General features: G+C 38.1%; 4 protein-coding genes across 4 annotated transcripts; 3 read left to right on the forward strand and 1 right to left on the reverse strand.

The window, feature by feature from the left end:
- Positions 1 to 140: 140 nt before the first annotated feature.
- LOC17893890 (condensin-2 complex subunit H2) lies at positions 141 to 3,989 on the reverse strand. Its single transcript, XM_006297062.2, has 11 exons — positions 3,519 to 3,989; positions 3,311 to 3,410; positions 2,724 to 2,830; positions 2,497 to 2,639; positions 1,981 to 2,410; positions 1,704 to 1,876; positions 1,463 to 1,636; positions 1,286 to 1,384; positions 1,045 to 1,146; positions 784 to 939; positions 141 to 710 (listed from the first exon to the last, which is right to left on the reverse strand). Exons 1-11 carry the CDS (start codon positions 3,706 to 3,708, stop codon positions 345 to 347), a joined length of 2,040 nt encoding a protein of 679 aa, XP_006297124.1. The 5' UTR covers positions 3,709 to 3,989; the 3' UTR covers positions 141 to 344.
- Positions 3,990 to 4,623: 634 nt separating this feature from the next.
- Positions 4,624 to 7,096, forward strand: LOC17891956 (loricrin). Its single transcript, XM_006297437.2, has 2 exons — positions 4,624 to 6,183; positions 6,620 to 7,096. Exons 1-2 carry the CDS (start codon positions 4,861 to 4,863, stop codon positions 6,791 to 6,793), a joined length of 1,497 nt encoding a protein of 498 aa, XP_006297499.1. The 5' UTR covers positions 4,624 to 4,860; the 3' UTR covers positions 6,794 to 7,096.
- A 755-nt stretch (positions 7,097 to 7,851) lies between these two features.
- LOC17890597 (ethylene-responsive transcription factor RAP2-3) lies at positions 7,852 to 9,064 on the forward strand. Its single transcript, XM_006298427.2, has 2 exons — positions 7,852 to 8,065; positions 8,277 to 9,064. Exons 1-2 carry the CDS (start codon positions 7,906 to 7,908, stop codon positions 8,795 to 8,797), a joined length of 681 nt encoding a protein of 226 aa, XP_006298489.1. The 5' UTR covers positions 7,852 to 7,905; the 3' UTR covers positions 8,798 to 9,064.
- A 2,868-nt stretch (positions 9,065 to 11,932) lies between these two features.
- LOC17891585 (60S ribosomal protein L19-2) lies at positions 11,933 to 13,641 on the forward strand. Its single transcript, XM_006298478.2, has 5 exons — positions 11,933 to 12,096; positions 12,657 to 12,779; positions 12,867 to 13,180; positions 13,291 to 13,346; positions 13,439 to 13,641. Exons 1-5 carry the CDS (start codon positions 11,985 to 11,987, stop codon positions 13,464 to 13,466), a joined length of 633 nt encoding a protein of 210 aa, XP_006298540.1. The 5' UTR covers positions 11,933 to 11,984; the 3' UTR covers positions 13,467 to 13,641.
- Positions 13,642 to 14,013: the final 372 nt, after the last annotated feature.

A 14,013-nucleotide genomic window follows, 5' to 3' on the forward strand; every position in this document is an offset into this window, starting at 1 on the left:
TTTTCTCCCTGAAAATGATATTTCATAAGTGACAAGTCCATAAACAAATTGTGGAATGGTATCATATCTAGTTTTTGTATGTCAAGTTGTCGATTAGGTTCTCTTGAAGACATCACATTTATGAACAACATTAGTACAAATACTTAAACATCCGAATTCTTCAAAATTTTCCACAAGCACTGTATCCCTCCCTAATATGTTAAAAGACCCTCTAAAGTAGTAGTTTCATCGTGATTACAACATATGCTACTTCTGGCAATGCCTTCATTATAACTTACACAAATGACAGTTACAGAAGTTTCATAACTATCTGATCAGATCCCACACCTAACTACACAATCTTGTTATTTCCCCAGAGACTTTTCAACTGAAGAAACTTCAGTTACCTCAGCGACGGCTTCAGATCGACCCTTCCGTCTTTTCTTACTGTTTGGTCCGACAGTGTTGATCTTTGAGATTTTTAGTGAGACTTTCCGTGTCTGGCTTGAACCAGAACAAGTGTTTAGCCTCTTTGGTGGTGGTGAGTCGTGAGATTTGCCTTTGGTTACTGGAGACTTAGCTCGCTTCCGGGGTAAATGCATCGCTTTTGTCTCATTCTCTCTGTTATGATTCTTGAGCAACCGAACACTGAAAGGTTTTACTGCTGTATAACACATTGGTTCGTTTGTGGAGTTCCCAGGTTTTTCCAGATCAACGTCTCCATTGTTCACCTGTGCAAATCATAATTCAAATGTTAAATTCTTGTTTGGTCAACAGACATAATTGTTATCCCCCGTGACTTACCAACTGGAGAAGCGCAGAGAAAGCCCGAGCTACATCGTGCTTTTCTTGGCCTTTCATGAGATCGGTAAAGGTCTCAACGTCTCCACTCTCTTCAACAGTCAGACTGTTAATCATCCTTTCTCCATATTCTTGAATGTCAAAAGGAGGGTGTAACTCCTGATCATAGAAAAACAAAACCCAGAGGGTATAGAAAATGCATTAGATCTCTGACTTTAAGTGGAATGGTCAAATAAACTAGGATAAGTGGATAACGAATGTTACTTGTTCTTCTAGGTTTTGCTCAATTTTCTGTTTCCACGTTGAAACCCGAGCAGCAAGATCCGTTTGCTTCTCACTTTTAGCTATGTTAGCGAGAAGAGCATCCTATAAAAAAAAACTAACATTTAAGCTTCCATAAGGAAACAAAGCAAAAACTTAACTCGGTATACTGAAAGCGGACATATGTAGATGAAAATTGGAACAATTGCACATCCAATGTATAAAATCAAACCAATGTAGTTACCAGGTGTGAGCGGCAAAGATCTTCCAAGCTTTCTTGACAATTTGATTCGTCATTTCCAAATCCATCGAAGTTATGAAACTCAGCAGCTCCACCATCATTCTGAATTAAGTTCAAATGAGCTTATACGCATTCCATATATTTCGACCAAAATAGATCAAATAGTCAAAATATACTCACCATATTGAGAATATCTTCATCCATGAACGGATGTTCTGGATCATCACCATCATGCTCCCCAAAATCATGGAAGTCACCATTATTGGCTTCATCATGGTTATCCTTATCGTTGTCCTTGTAATTGCCATTAGCACCACAAGGTTGGTTTCCTCCATTCACAAGCATCTCTCGAAGCTGACATCCAAACTATCAGATTTCTTTGTTGCATTAAAATATTATATGACAGGTTAGAAACAGAGACCTTCTCGAAATAGGGAATGTTTTGCGATTCTTGCTCGTTTTTACTAGCACAACCTTGCATCTTCCAGATTCCAATAAGCTCTGAACTGATGGGACCGTTGGGTCTAGCGAGAGGAAACATGGCAGTCATATGGTCCTTGTTAAGGCTCCATCCAATCTTTTTCAAATTTTTAACTGCTCATGAAATAAAGTAGAGCATAAACTACAGAAGTAAGACGCAGATAGAAAGATATAGCTGAGATATTAATTAAATAAATAAACAAAAGTCATTTCCCAACCTTTCTTGAAAGGCTTCACTTTCAACTTCCCTGGTTCATAGGGATTCAATGGCTTCCATGGATCATCTTCATCAGCATCTGTATCACTAAATTCCATGGTTCCTCCATATTCGTTATCCATGTCAAAACCGTGATCATTTTCTCCAAAAACAGGAGGCTGCGACTCTTGCTCACAATTTTGAACATTGGGACCATTCCCACATATTGGGGACGTGTTGACATTAGTGCCCTGATTCTTTCCAACAGATGACTTACGAGCACTTCCTCCAGAACGTCCTATAGATAAGTGATTACTTTTACGTACTGAGCTGCCTCTGTGTGAACTGTTTTTTCCTTTACCATTATTGTTATCACCTAAAAATTCATTCACCGCTACAGCATCACATGGGTCTAATAGAATAAAATCCCGGTAGAGATGTGTAGTTGCCAACTGCAAGACATGAAAGTTAAAACAGAGTTTAGGCCCCAGCTCTTTCTGTTTTTCTATGCTCTAAGAGATGGAAGAACATGCTATACCAGATAGGATTCCAATTCTCCACCGTCACCACTAGTATCCAAACAGTCACCTTCAATAACAACTAGATTTGCCGGAGGCTTGACAAAGTGACTTGGAACGGAATCTCTCCCAACCGAGCTGTCCAAGCTATTCTTTGTGTCCACTATTTTATCAACAATAGCTGGATTAAACATCTACTATCTTGAGTGGTACATGAATAGAATGACAAATTTCAGAACTTGTTTACCTGGAATGTCATCTACATTCCAGAAGAGATCATTTTCTTCTTCATCAACCTGACGTGAGGAGCTTTCCCCAGCCTCATTTGATGTATCTTTAGACTGTTCTTGCTCTCTGTTTAAAATAACAGAAACAATTGACTAATCAGAGAACCTTTTCTAGTATAGATATCTTTTGCAATACTGTGATAGACCACCTTTGTGTGGTTGAGATACATGGTCACAAGGATTAGTGTTCTAGAGTATATATTTTCTCCATGAATAGCATGACGAAAAAAATGAATATTTCCAAGTGAGTAATAAGGTGACGATTAGGAACTCAGATATAAAGAAATATGAATCCCATCAAATCAGAGCTTAGACACAGCACATTTATAGAAATTAATGCGCTTTCTAACTGCAACCATGGTATAAATTCACTTCATCTGTGAACACAAAAACAAAACCCATACACACGGAGAAGATGAAATCGAAGTTATCCCCTAAACCCTGAGATGCTTGGAGTGTCTAACACAAATACTAATTTGTTATCATTTTTTATTAGCTTTGGCAATTAACTCGGGATAAAGGGAATTCAAAAAGTAAAAGGACAAACCTTTGCTTCGATAGAAACTCCAACGTGCGTAGAACCAAATTGTACAAGTATTCAACTTTCTTGCTGTAAACCTGAACCGAACCCTGAAGCAGCAAAGCAGCTACAGGAACACAAAAATGGAAACCCCAATTCTCAATTACCCTAAAAATGGAATAACTTGAAATCAAACGAGAAAAAAATCTGAAAATTCGAAGAAAAATCCACAAACCTTCAGCGAAATTCACAGGAATCTGCCCATCGTCTTCATTTCCAGTGATTTCTCCGGTACAAATTTTAAGAAGGTACTCTTCTAGCTTCTCCGACAAATCAACTTCCCAATTAGCCACCAAATCCCTCTCCGGCTGAACCGTGTGAATCTTCTCCCCACGGACTCCACCGCCGCCACCGTGACTCGTCATTCTCGGTGAAGACGCACAGAGTATAAGCTTCTGTATGGAGAGACCGGATAATTCATACCCCTAAATCCCAAACCCCCCAAATAGAAAAGGCTGAAACCCTAAAAACTGTGAATTGGGATTCCAATTAAAAATCGAAAATTTCCAAAGAAACTTAAGTTTTTCAGGTGAAGTTTGAAATTTTTTAATAGGAAATGAAAAGAATGTACGATCTAACACGAAGAATTCAAGTGATTAGTGAAGAAGATAGAAGGAAGTGGAGAGAGAGATTGGGGAAAGAGAGAAGGAGAGAGAGATACGAAATATTTTGTCTTCTCGAGATTTTCCCGCTTCTCATCAATTGGAAATAGTATTACTATTGGGCCTAATTCATTTGGGCTTCTTAATTTTGTGACCATCTCTATCCAACTAAACGATTCAGAAATTGTCAGACAAATGTTTTTGTATTACATAATTTCAAAACTTTAAAACATATGCTATTAAGACAGAATTTTATAAAAAAAAATATCTTTAAACATGTTGTTGGTTTTTCTGGTTATGTCACAGTTGATAGATTCATATTAATCAGATAAGGTATTTTCTTTCTATTCTTAATGAGACAAGTTATTTAGTAGATTCATTATAAATTTCTTGTTAGTGTTACGTTAAACTTAATTAGTGTGCTACTTAACGCCTCTTAAGCTCTCGTAAGAGTAATTCTAGTGGAAGCTCCCTTAGTCTAGTGGTTGACGAAGGGTTGTTTAAAACTTCAGAGATCTTCTAGTTTTTGACAACGTTGATTAGAAATTTGTTTAGATTCGTGTAATGTTTTTTTTTTTTGTGAGCAAAGATTCGTGTAATGTTAAATAGTAAAATATGGGGGTGAATAAATGAAACATTAGAATAGTAGGGGCCTTTCTGTGAAGTTTCATTTTATTCTTCCGTTCTTTGGCTCTTGGAGTCTGGACAACATTTCTCGGTAAAAGAGAGATCTCTAGATCGCTGGTGGATTCGAAGAATCTCTCACGGTCGTTTCGGTTCTTGACGACGGATCAAGCTCTAATCTTCTCCCCAATTCTGCGTTTGTATCATCTCATCCATCGAGCATTTCTCTCTGTTTGATCCTCTGTTTTCATTTTCTGGAATCTGTAAATCTGAAAGTTTTGAGGAGAAACCATGAATTCGAACTTCGGGAAGAGATCGTCCGGATCGACTAATAGCTTCGATTTCGATTTGGGACTCGGATCGAGCCAAGGTAGACCTCTGAATGGCCAGAAGAGCCAAACGTCTTCTTATTCAAGCTCGAATTCGCAGCCGAGACCTGCGTGGCAGCCTGGTAAGCCCTCGTGGACGCATCAACCGGCGCCGAAGCAGACTACGATCCGATCCGAGATTGGAAGTGGACCGACTTCAATGGTTGGTGATATTCACGGTAAAACGTGGGGTTCAGCTTCCGGATCGGGTTCAGGTATTGGGATTGTGAACAAGGATCCTAGTTTGTTCGGAGATCTGGTGGGTTCCGCGATAGGCCAAGGTAAATCTAACAGAAACGTACCATTGAAGAATGCACCGCCTGTTTCGGCTTCAGGTTCGAATAAGAGTCCTTATTCTATGGGGAATTTGGCTGATTCGTTGCCCAAATCGGGTAATTCAATGAAAACTGGTGGTGGTATGGGTTATGGCAGTAATCCGAGTGGTTTTCCAGGTGGTTACACGAGCTCCGGTGGTGTTAATTCCGGTTTTAATGCTAATAGCGGTGTTAGACCAAATCTTGGAGGCCCTTCAATGAAAAATATGTCTGGGGGAAATCTAAGTGGGTCTGGACTTTCTTTAAATAGCGATCCGTTTGGTTCTTTGGTTGGTTTTGGATCAAAAGCATCAGGGAGCAAAACAGGAAAGGTTAACAACACTGTACAGAGCGATGCTTTTGGGAATTTGCAGGGTTCATTCCAATCAGGAGTATCGAAGCCGAATGGTAGCGGGTTTTCGGGGTCTACAACTCAAAACAACGACTTTGGGGATTTCCAGAATGCTGGGAAATCAAACACATTCTCATCAGGCGGGTTTACGAGTAGCTTCAATCCTTCAAACGTTGATTTTGGTGTGCAATCAAGTGGTCCTCAATCTTCGAGTGCAAACGATGATCCATTAGGAATGTTCTCCAGTTCAAATTCCTCAGCTGCAGCGGCTACACCACAGACTGAAGATTGGGGATTTGAAAGTTTTGACGGTGGGGCTGATTCGGGTGGTGGTTCTACCACCGAGCTCGATGGTTTGCCACCACCTCCACCGGGTGTATCAGCTACATCAGCTAAGAGCAAGGGCATTGATAACCAGAGACAAGGTCAGTATGCTGATGCCATAAAGTGGCTCTCGTGGGCTGTGATTCTTATGGATAAAGCTGGCGATGAAGCTGGGTCAGCCGAGGTTCTTTCAACAAGGGCTTCGTGTTACAAAGAAGTTGGAGAGTATAAGAAGGCTGTAGCCGACTGCACCAAGGTTCTTATGATTATCATCTCAGATCCTTAGTTTCATTAATATACGAGCTCTCTAGTTATATGAGTTGTAAATGTATTGGAATTAGCTAGGGGGTTAAGGGCTCTTGATGGAATCTATACTGATAAAGAGTTTTTAGGTATATGAAACTTGACAATATGAGATTTAGGTTCTTATGGAATCTTAAGATAGATTACGAGTTAGAAATACTGTACAGGTATAGAAGTTATAGAGTCTTGCTTTGTAGGAAAACCTGAACAGTTCGTGGTAGCTAGTTATTTGGTTGTTATGCTCCATAGATGGTTTCTTCTAGTCTGAGACGAAACCTAAGATCTGCGAAACTTGTTCTAGAAATTTCGGACATCTGGAGAGTTCTTGATTAGATAAGCTGTTATGCTTCAGAGATTTATGTTTTTTTTTCCTCACTGTGTGATTGCAGGTAATTGATCATGACAAGAAGAATGTGACCATTCTGGTTCAACGAGCACTCTTATACGAGAGCATGGAGAAATACAAACTCGGAGCTGAAGACCTAAGAATGGTTCTAAAGATAGATCCTGGGAATAGAATCGCTAGAAGCACAGTTCACCGCCTAACCCAAATGGCTGGTTGATCCTTCATATATAACGATACTTTTCAAAGAAAAACAAAAACCCTTGAAATATCTATAATCCTTGTCATTACTTTGCTCAATACCGTCTCGTCCCTCGTCGCTCATCTATAGACCACGCGTGTGTGTATTCGTTTTTTTTTTTGGGGGAGTTTTTATTGGTTCGTCTATAAATGAGTCATGAATGTATTTTTCTGGACAGTGCATTATATGTTGTTGATTTTCTTCTTACACTACACTTTTTTGAGGTTATCATTATATGAAATGTTTGGACATAAGCTTGTGTTTATAAAGAGTTTTAAAGTTTATGGTAAATGAAATGCCAAAGATAGTAAACGAGAACCTTACCTATATGATACGGTGCCTGCGCGATGAACGTGAGTCGTATAACGCTTATTACACTTTTTTAATCATCAACTCGTAATATTGGTATTAACTTATGTACGTTTAGGATGAGCTTACTTCGTTTTTTTTCCTCTTTCTCGCCCAATCTATGAGATTCCATTTTTTGTCAACTATCTATCTACTACGAAGCGCTTTAATTTCTTTAGTATAGCTCAACTAATACAAAACTCTCAGTTTATAATCTGCAAATTGCTGACAAAAAAAAAAAAAAAAAATGTATAATCTCCAAATCATAAAATCAAACCATACTTTAAACTATTTATCCCCTGAATAAAAGATTCTGTAATTAGAAAAGGGTAGAATACTGAGATTACGTGTATTAATAATTGAAAGCATTGATAACCCGAAAAAGCTCGTGGACGCAACACTCCAAAAATACCGATTAAATAAACTAATGACATTTTTGTCATACGTTTTGTTTTCATAGAGAGCCAAGAAAAGCAAAAGAAAAAAAAAACTTTAATAAACTTGTCGTTATGTGGATTAGCCTTAATATTTGTTGTAACCGTCATCATGTATCAAGGAAACTATTAAAATGACTAGCAGTAGTAGTACTATAGTATAAAGTAATTCATTTCACTCCGACTTTGTTATTATTATACCAAAAAAAGGCATTTAATTTTTTGGGGGTCTATAAAAGCATTTCACCTCCACCGTAGTAGCAACAAAAAGCTCCTCTACCTTGAAACCCATCAACAAAAACAGAGAAAATGTGTGGCGGTGCTATTATTTCCGATTTTGCCCCTCTCGTCACCAAGGCCAAGGGTCGTAAACTCACGGCGGAGGAACTCTGGTCTGAACTCGATGTTTCCGCCGGTGACAACTTTTGGGGTTTCGATTCCACCTCCAACCTTCATCCCACCAACCAAGGTACGTACTGTTCTCTCTCTCTCTCTCTCTCAACCTAACCTACTAGTCATAAGAACATACCAAGGAATATAAAGTTTTTATTAAGATAATCTAATATTTACTGGGAACTTACGGGAAGATTAGGATAATTAGGGAATCTTTAAATAATATTTTGTGGGGTTAAAACTGTAATATTAAAACTCTGGAGGGGAATCCGATGTAATTTTTGAAGGTAACGTGAAAGAGGAGGCGGCGGGGAAGAAGAAGGAGCCGGAGACGGAGAAGCGGAGGAAGAGGAAGAACGTTTACAGAGGGATAAGGAAGCGTCCATGGGGTAAATGGGCTGCGGAGATTCGAGATCCACGAAAAGGTGTCAGAGTCTGGCTTGGGACGTTTAACACGGCGGAGGAAGCTGCCGTGGCTTATGACGTAGCGGCGAAGCGGATCCGTGGTGATAAAGCCAAGCTCAACTTCCCAGATCTGACTCATCATCCTCCGGCGAAGAAGCTCTGCGTGAGCGAGTTAGCTCAGCCGGTGGAGTGCATTGGGTTTGGAGACGGGGACGAGTTTCAGAACCAGAGTTACGGGTTTGAACATGATTACTACGATCTGAAACAGCAGATATCGAGCTTGGAGTCGTTCCTTGAGCTGGACGGTACCACGGCGGAGGAGGAGGAGCCGAGTCGACTCGATGATACCGTTTCCGAGGTGGATATGTGGATGCTTGATGATGTCATCGCGTCGTATGAATGAATGAATTTAAGATATATATATATATATATATATATATATATCGAATAAAGATTGTATAATATCGCCGTTACTTGTTTACGGATTTTACCGTTACATTACATTGCAACTGCTGATGACGATGATGTGTGACTCAAATCGTGCGTTATTGTATTTACGGTTTGTTTGTGGTATTTTGTTATTTGAGTTTCTATTATGGGAAACTTTGCATGTGTAAATATAAGATTTGTAATATATAATAAGAACTTTTATAACTCTATGTATTTTGCGTTCATTCTTCATATCATTTTTTAGCTGTTTTGTTTACTATTGGTAACATATATATAATTCTAGCCATATCAAAACAAAGAGAGAATAGTGTTATTTGAAAAGGTGATGATACAAGTATGTATAGTATGAAGTGACACAAATTAAAGTAGCCTTTAACTATATTCCCAGTTTTTATACATACGTAATCGCGTGTTGTTATACGTACAATTTGCGTATTATTTCTTTTTTTTTTTTTTTTTTTTTTTAATATTTATTTATAAAATTCGAATAAACCCAAATGGGCTGGGCCAGGCCTTACACGATTGTGATCCATTAAGCAAAGAAAATCGGAAAAAACTAACGGTGAAAAAAGAGAATTCGGACCCTGTTGATCGCCGGAGGCAGAGTGACCGGAGCCTGAGATCCGGCGGGCTCAAGAATCACAGCTTTGCGGCCACGACGAAGGATCGAAAACCATGGACGAAAGAGACCGGTTTCCATCTTTGATCCCTTTCCTCCGCCGCACCAGACCCACCACAAGTCTCCCGGAAAGCTAGTCACCCCGACAACACGGTTCCACGGTGGCAGATCCCAACCTAGCAATCCGCCACTCTCAGATCTAACCTTCTCTTTCCTTCACCGCAGTTTACCGAGATCCGAGCAAACTCTTCCTCGATCTGGACGGAGAGATACCAAACACGGCAGAAACAGAAAGCGGCGGCTCAAACCAAACCCTCTGCAACCAATAACCCGCATCAGCCATCTAAGATCATACATATCTACCGCTAACTCCCACATCAAAACGCGAAACCTTCCTAAGCCCCACCAACTTCCGCCGTTGTCCCAGCTCATAGAAGAGGCGACTGAGCCAAGAAGAACTCTGAAGCATCCCCGCCGTCTTCAAAAACGGGAACCACCGCTACAAAGAACTCCAATCGCACCACCACAGCCACGACAACATCGAAGGGGCTACCACACCACCGCAGACAGAGAAGAGGAGCTGCTCACCCATGGATCTCAATCGATTGACCTTGGCCAAAGATGAAGCACTGATCGGAAAAAAGGAAGGAAGAAGAAAACTCTAGATCTAAAATTTGCCCACAAGAGAGAGAGAAGCGCTAATACCAATGCAGCGATTGTGCTTTTGTGTCAATTGCGTATTATTTCCCTGTTTCTGTCTAAGAAAAAAGGTTGTATAATGATATATATGAGTATTTTCTTTTTCATCACTTATATACAATGGAAAAGGTTTGATCCGTTACTCTCTATAGAAAAAATAAATTGGAATTCTGAATTATCTTCATTTTTATGTATAGATTTCTAAACTAGCAATAACTTACAGATGAACAATCTCTAAAAAAAAAGGAAAAAAGAAAAGAAACTACTCATAAATTAAATAATGTCGTACCAATTCCCATTTGTTTTTGTTTTCGTACGACGTATCTTAAATATAATGTCGATAGGGGTTTTTTTTTTTTTTTTTTTGGGTAGATGCATGAACCTCTCTAATAAAGCCTAGTTGGTGTAATAAGAATTTAAAGAGGGTCCCGCCAATGTTTCGAAGATTGCACAGAATCTAATTTGTTTGTTTTTTGAGAGATTTGTCTAAATTTTGTTTGTTTTCGACGTTTCAGACTTAATTTAATTATTTTAATTAGCCATTTTAATTATACCAAAACGCATCTATCTATTCGGTGTGATTTCTTATTTAATTACTCAAATTCAGATAAACCAAACAAATCATCTAAATGATTAGACTTATAATTAAAATATTTAGTATATCTCTCTACGTAAAATAGCATAAAACAATTTGTTGAGGTTGGCTATGCAATGTTATAACGAGTAAAACAATCTATTGCTAAAGTCTCGTTAATTTTCTTCGAGTTTTACTATTAATAACTCACTTTCGTTCTTGATTTATGGTTCGACTTTGATCTCCCATATATTATAATATAAGTGATCAGTCGTTGCAAAGATTAATTTGATATTGTATATATTTATTAATTAGTTAGTCACATTTAACCATGCAGTTTGGTCGGTCATATACCCAAATTCAAAAAAATGATATATGGAAAAGGTGAAAAAACACACACAGTGATGTTAATGTGTGCCCTAGTGTAGATAATTTGAACATTGATGACATTACTATGCCTAAAACAAAACAAAAAACTCATTATTTGTCAAAATTGTTCTTTCCTTTGTGTTCTGTCGTCAAGATCAACCTTAGTCTCCATATTTTGACCATCTTTGTGTGGTAACTTTTTTTGTAATAAAGCAGTCCTCTCTTCTCCCCCAACTTGGAATAATCGAAAATGATTGATTCTATATCGCATTTTATTTGACTTACAAACAAATAATGCAATCCGTGTGCGTATGGATTTGTATATTCTTTTATTTTATTGTCAATGCATAGGTATTGTAAATGTATTATGCGATGTATATACGCATTATTCTTTTTTTTTTTGTTTGTTTGTTTAAGGGCCTTTTATTCTTTTGTATCTCTCCCCCAATCAGTGTAATCTTCTTTCATTAAAAAATACGTGGTGGCAACCACTATCCTTGTATTTTTTTTTTTCTTTTTTAATATTCATAAAAGTTTTAAACCAGCTTGTAACTTGTTAATAATTTTCTAAAATATTAAATATCGTGCATTGTCTTTATAGTAGACGAAAATAAATGATTTGTACTTCGTACTTATTTTTCAAAAACCAAAATATATTTAATGGGCCTAATATAGTCCCAATTTAAAATTAAACGGGCCGAACTAGCCCAAACAAATATCGGTGTAGTGGGTCTTTGAGGGGAACTAACTGAGTAAGACCCAAAAACCCTAAGGATTTGATAAGCTTTTGATTTATAAGTGGTCCTTTCTTTTTTGCCCTAACAAAAAAAAAACCCTAACGGAGAGAGGCGGTGAGGAGAAGGAAGACCGGGAGAAGCTATGGTGTCGCTCAAGCTCCAGAAGCGGCTCGCCGCATCCGTGATGAAATGCGGGAAGGGAAAAGTCTGGCTCGATCCCAATGAGTCTGGCGATATCTCTATGGCCAATTCCAGTATGTTTTTGCTTTTTACTATATCAGAGCTTGATTGGTTTATAGTTTGAGTATCGCAGAGATTGTGTTTTTTTTTTTTTGTGAGTGATTAGACACGGATAGGTCCCCATTTCTGAGCTAGGCTTTCTAGGATTGGTGTTAGGTTAATTCATGAAGTGAGTGGAACGTAATTTTCTCACTGTACTGTGATAAATTAAAGTATGATGACGATGTTGTGAGACTTATCTCGTCTGAATTAGAGCTGCGATGAGTTCGTTTGAGTTCTGAGTCACATATATGATCGCATTTCTCAGTGTGTAGGCCTTGTGTAGTTGGAAGTTTCTGCATTTAAGTACCGTAGAAGTAGAACTAATAAGCGATTGAATTTGATAAATGTCATTATACGAAATTAAGTTTTCAGATGGTCTATTTATTTTATGCTAGCTTGCCTCTCTCTAAACTGGGTAATTACTAACAGAGATGAGCTATTCGGATTGATGCATTTTATTTATTTGGGATCCAATTTAACAGTGGAGTTGAAATTCTTGTTAATTAATACATTATTGGATTAACTGTAACAGGGCAGAACATTAGGAAGCTTGTGAAAGATGGTTTCATTATCAGGAAGCCTACCAAGATCCACTCGCGTTCTCGGGCTAGGGCTTTGAACGAGGCCAAGAGGAAGGGTCGTCACTCTGGATACGGTAAAGGCCAAATGAGTTTTCCTGCTTTGTATATCTTTTTTTCTCTCTCTGATTATTACTGTTTTGATGAACATTAATGTTTTCCAGGTAAGAGAAAGGGTACAAGAGAGGCAAGGCTACCAACCAAGATTCTGTGGATGAGGAGAATGAGGGTGTTGAGGCGTTTCCTGAGCAAGTACCGTGAGTCAAAGAAGATTGACAGGCACATGTACCATGACATGTACATGAAAGTGAAGGGTAACGTTTTCAAGAACAAGCGTGTGCTGATGGAGAGCATCCACAAGATGAAGGCTGAGAAGGCAAGAGAAAAGACTCTTTCTGACCAGTTTGAGGCCAAGCGCGCTAAGAACAAGGCTAGCAGGGAGAGGAAGTTTGCCAGAAGAGAGGAGAGATTAGCTCAGGTGAAAAAAAATTCAAGCCAATTATGTATCTGTATCATGTTAGTTTTTATATTTTGGTCACATCAGCATTAGGTATACAACAATCTCATTAGTACTCTTGGCAATTTCAGGGACCTGGAGGAGGAGAAACAGCTCCTGCTGCTGAGCCAGCACCTCAACAAGCAGAGTAAATAACTTGTTCCCGTTGTCTGGATGGTTAAAGTAGGTGGAGATAGTCAAAAAGAAGATTCATTTTGGGTTTTTGTGTTTCTTTTGCAGGGCAACCAAGAAGAAGTCGAAGAAGTGATTTGGTTTGTGGAACTTTTTTTTGCGGTTGAATTTTGAGTTAACCTATAGGAGAAGCGTCTTTTATCTTAAATTAATGAATTTGTCGGAGATTCTTTTCTTTAAATATACTTCTTATGTTATGGATCTCACATTGCTTATTATGAATGAATTCAATCAGTTTTGTTTCTCTTTTACACTTATCTCCTTCACCTGTCGAAACTTGAAAGAAGTTTTGAGTAATGTCACTTCTCAATTTTTGGAGTTCCTCCTCCTTACACCATTTGTCAAAATCACAAATTTAGCCAGGTCCAGAAGATATTTATTCAAAAAAAGAAGGAAAATAGCAGAAAAAGGAAAATGCTATTGATTCATAAATAATATATATTTTTCTAAAATATCATTCTTTGGGAGGGTTGAAAGTTTTTACCAAAATTTCCTAATAAAATTTGAGATAATATCAAGCCTATAAAAAGAAAGAACTGATAATTTTCTACACACAGTATAAGATTTATACTAATTGATAACTTACAGTAATGTAGAAAACTTAATAACAACAATATTTGGAT

This window comes from Capsella rubella, unplaced genomic scaffold (assembly GCF_000375325.1).
Source record: "Capsella rubella cultivar Monte Gargano unplaced genomic scaffold, Caprub1_0 scaffold_3, whole genome shotgun sequence".
Lineage (NCBI taxonomy): Eukaryota > Viridiplantae > Streptophyta > Magnoliopsida > Brassicales > Brassicaceae > Capsella > Capsella rubella.

What these genes read in the sequence shown, in the direction of transcription:
- LOC17893890 (XM_006297062.2), bottom strand. Translation starts at nt 3,708, where the DNA reads ATGACGAGTCACGGTGGCGGCGGTGGAGTCCGTGGGGAGAAGATTCAC. An exon ending in AGTGAAGCCTTTCAAGAAAG is followed by an intron (nt 1,877 to 1,980) that starts GTTGGGAAATGA and finishes TTTCATGAGCAG; the next exon opens with TTAAAAATTTGAAAAAGATT. An exon ending in TCTCTGCGCTTCTCCAGTTG is followed by an intron (nt 711 to 783) that starts GTAAGTCACGGG and finishes TGATTTGCACAG; the next exon opens with GTGAACAATGGAGACGTTGA.
- LOC17891956 (XM_006297437.2), top strand. Translation starts at nt 4,861, where the DNA reads ATGAATTCGAACTTCGGGAAGAGATCGTCCGGATCGACTAATAGCTTC. An exon ending in CTGTAGCCGACTGCACCAAG is followed by an intron (nt 6,184 to 6,619) that starts GTTCTTATGATT and finishes GTGTGATTGCAG; the next exon opens with GTAATTGATCATGACAAGAA.
- LOC17890597 (XM_006298427.2), top strand. Translation starts at nt 7,906, where the DNA reads ATGTGTGGCGGTGCTATTATTTCCGATTTTGCCCCTCTCGTCACCAAG. An exon ending in CCTTCATCCCACCAACCAAG is followed by an intron (nt 8,066 to 8,276) that starts GTACGTACTGTT and finishes TAATTTTTGAAG; the next exon opens with GTAACGTGAAAGAGGAGGCG.
- LOC17891585 (XM_006298478.2), top strand. Translation starts at nt 11,985, where the DNA reads ATGGTGTCGCTCAAGCTCCAGAAGCGGCTCGCCGCATCCGTGATGAAA. An exon ending in GGGTCGTCACTCTGGATACG is followed by an intron (nt 12,780 to 12,866) that starts GTAAAGGCCAAA and finishes AATGTTTTCCAG; the next exon opens with GTAAGAGAAAGGGTACAAGA. An exon ending in GAGAGGAGAGATTAGCTCAG is followed by an intron (nt 13,181 to 13,290) that starts GTGAAAAAAAAT and finishes TGGCAATTTCAG; the next exon opens with GGACCTGGAGGAGGAGAAAC.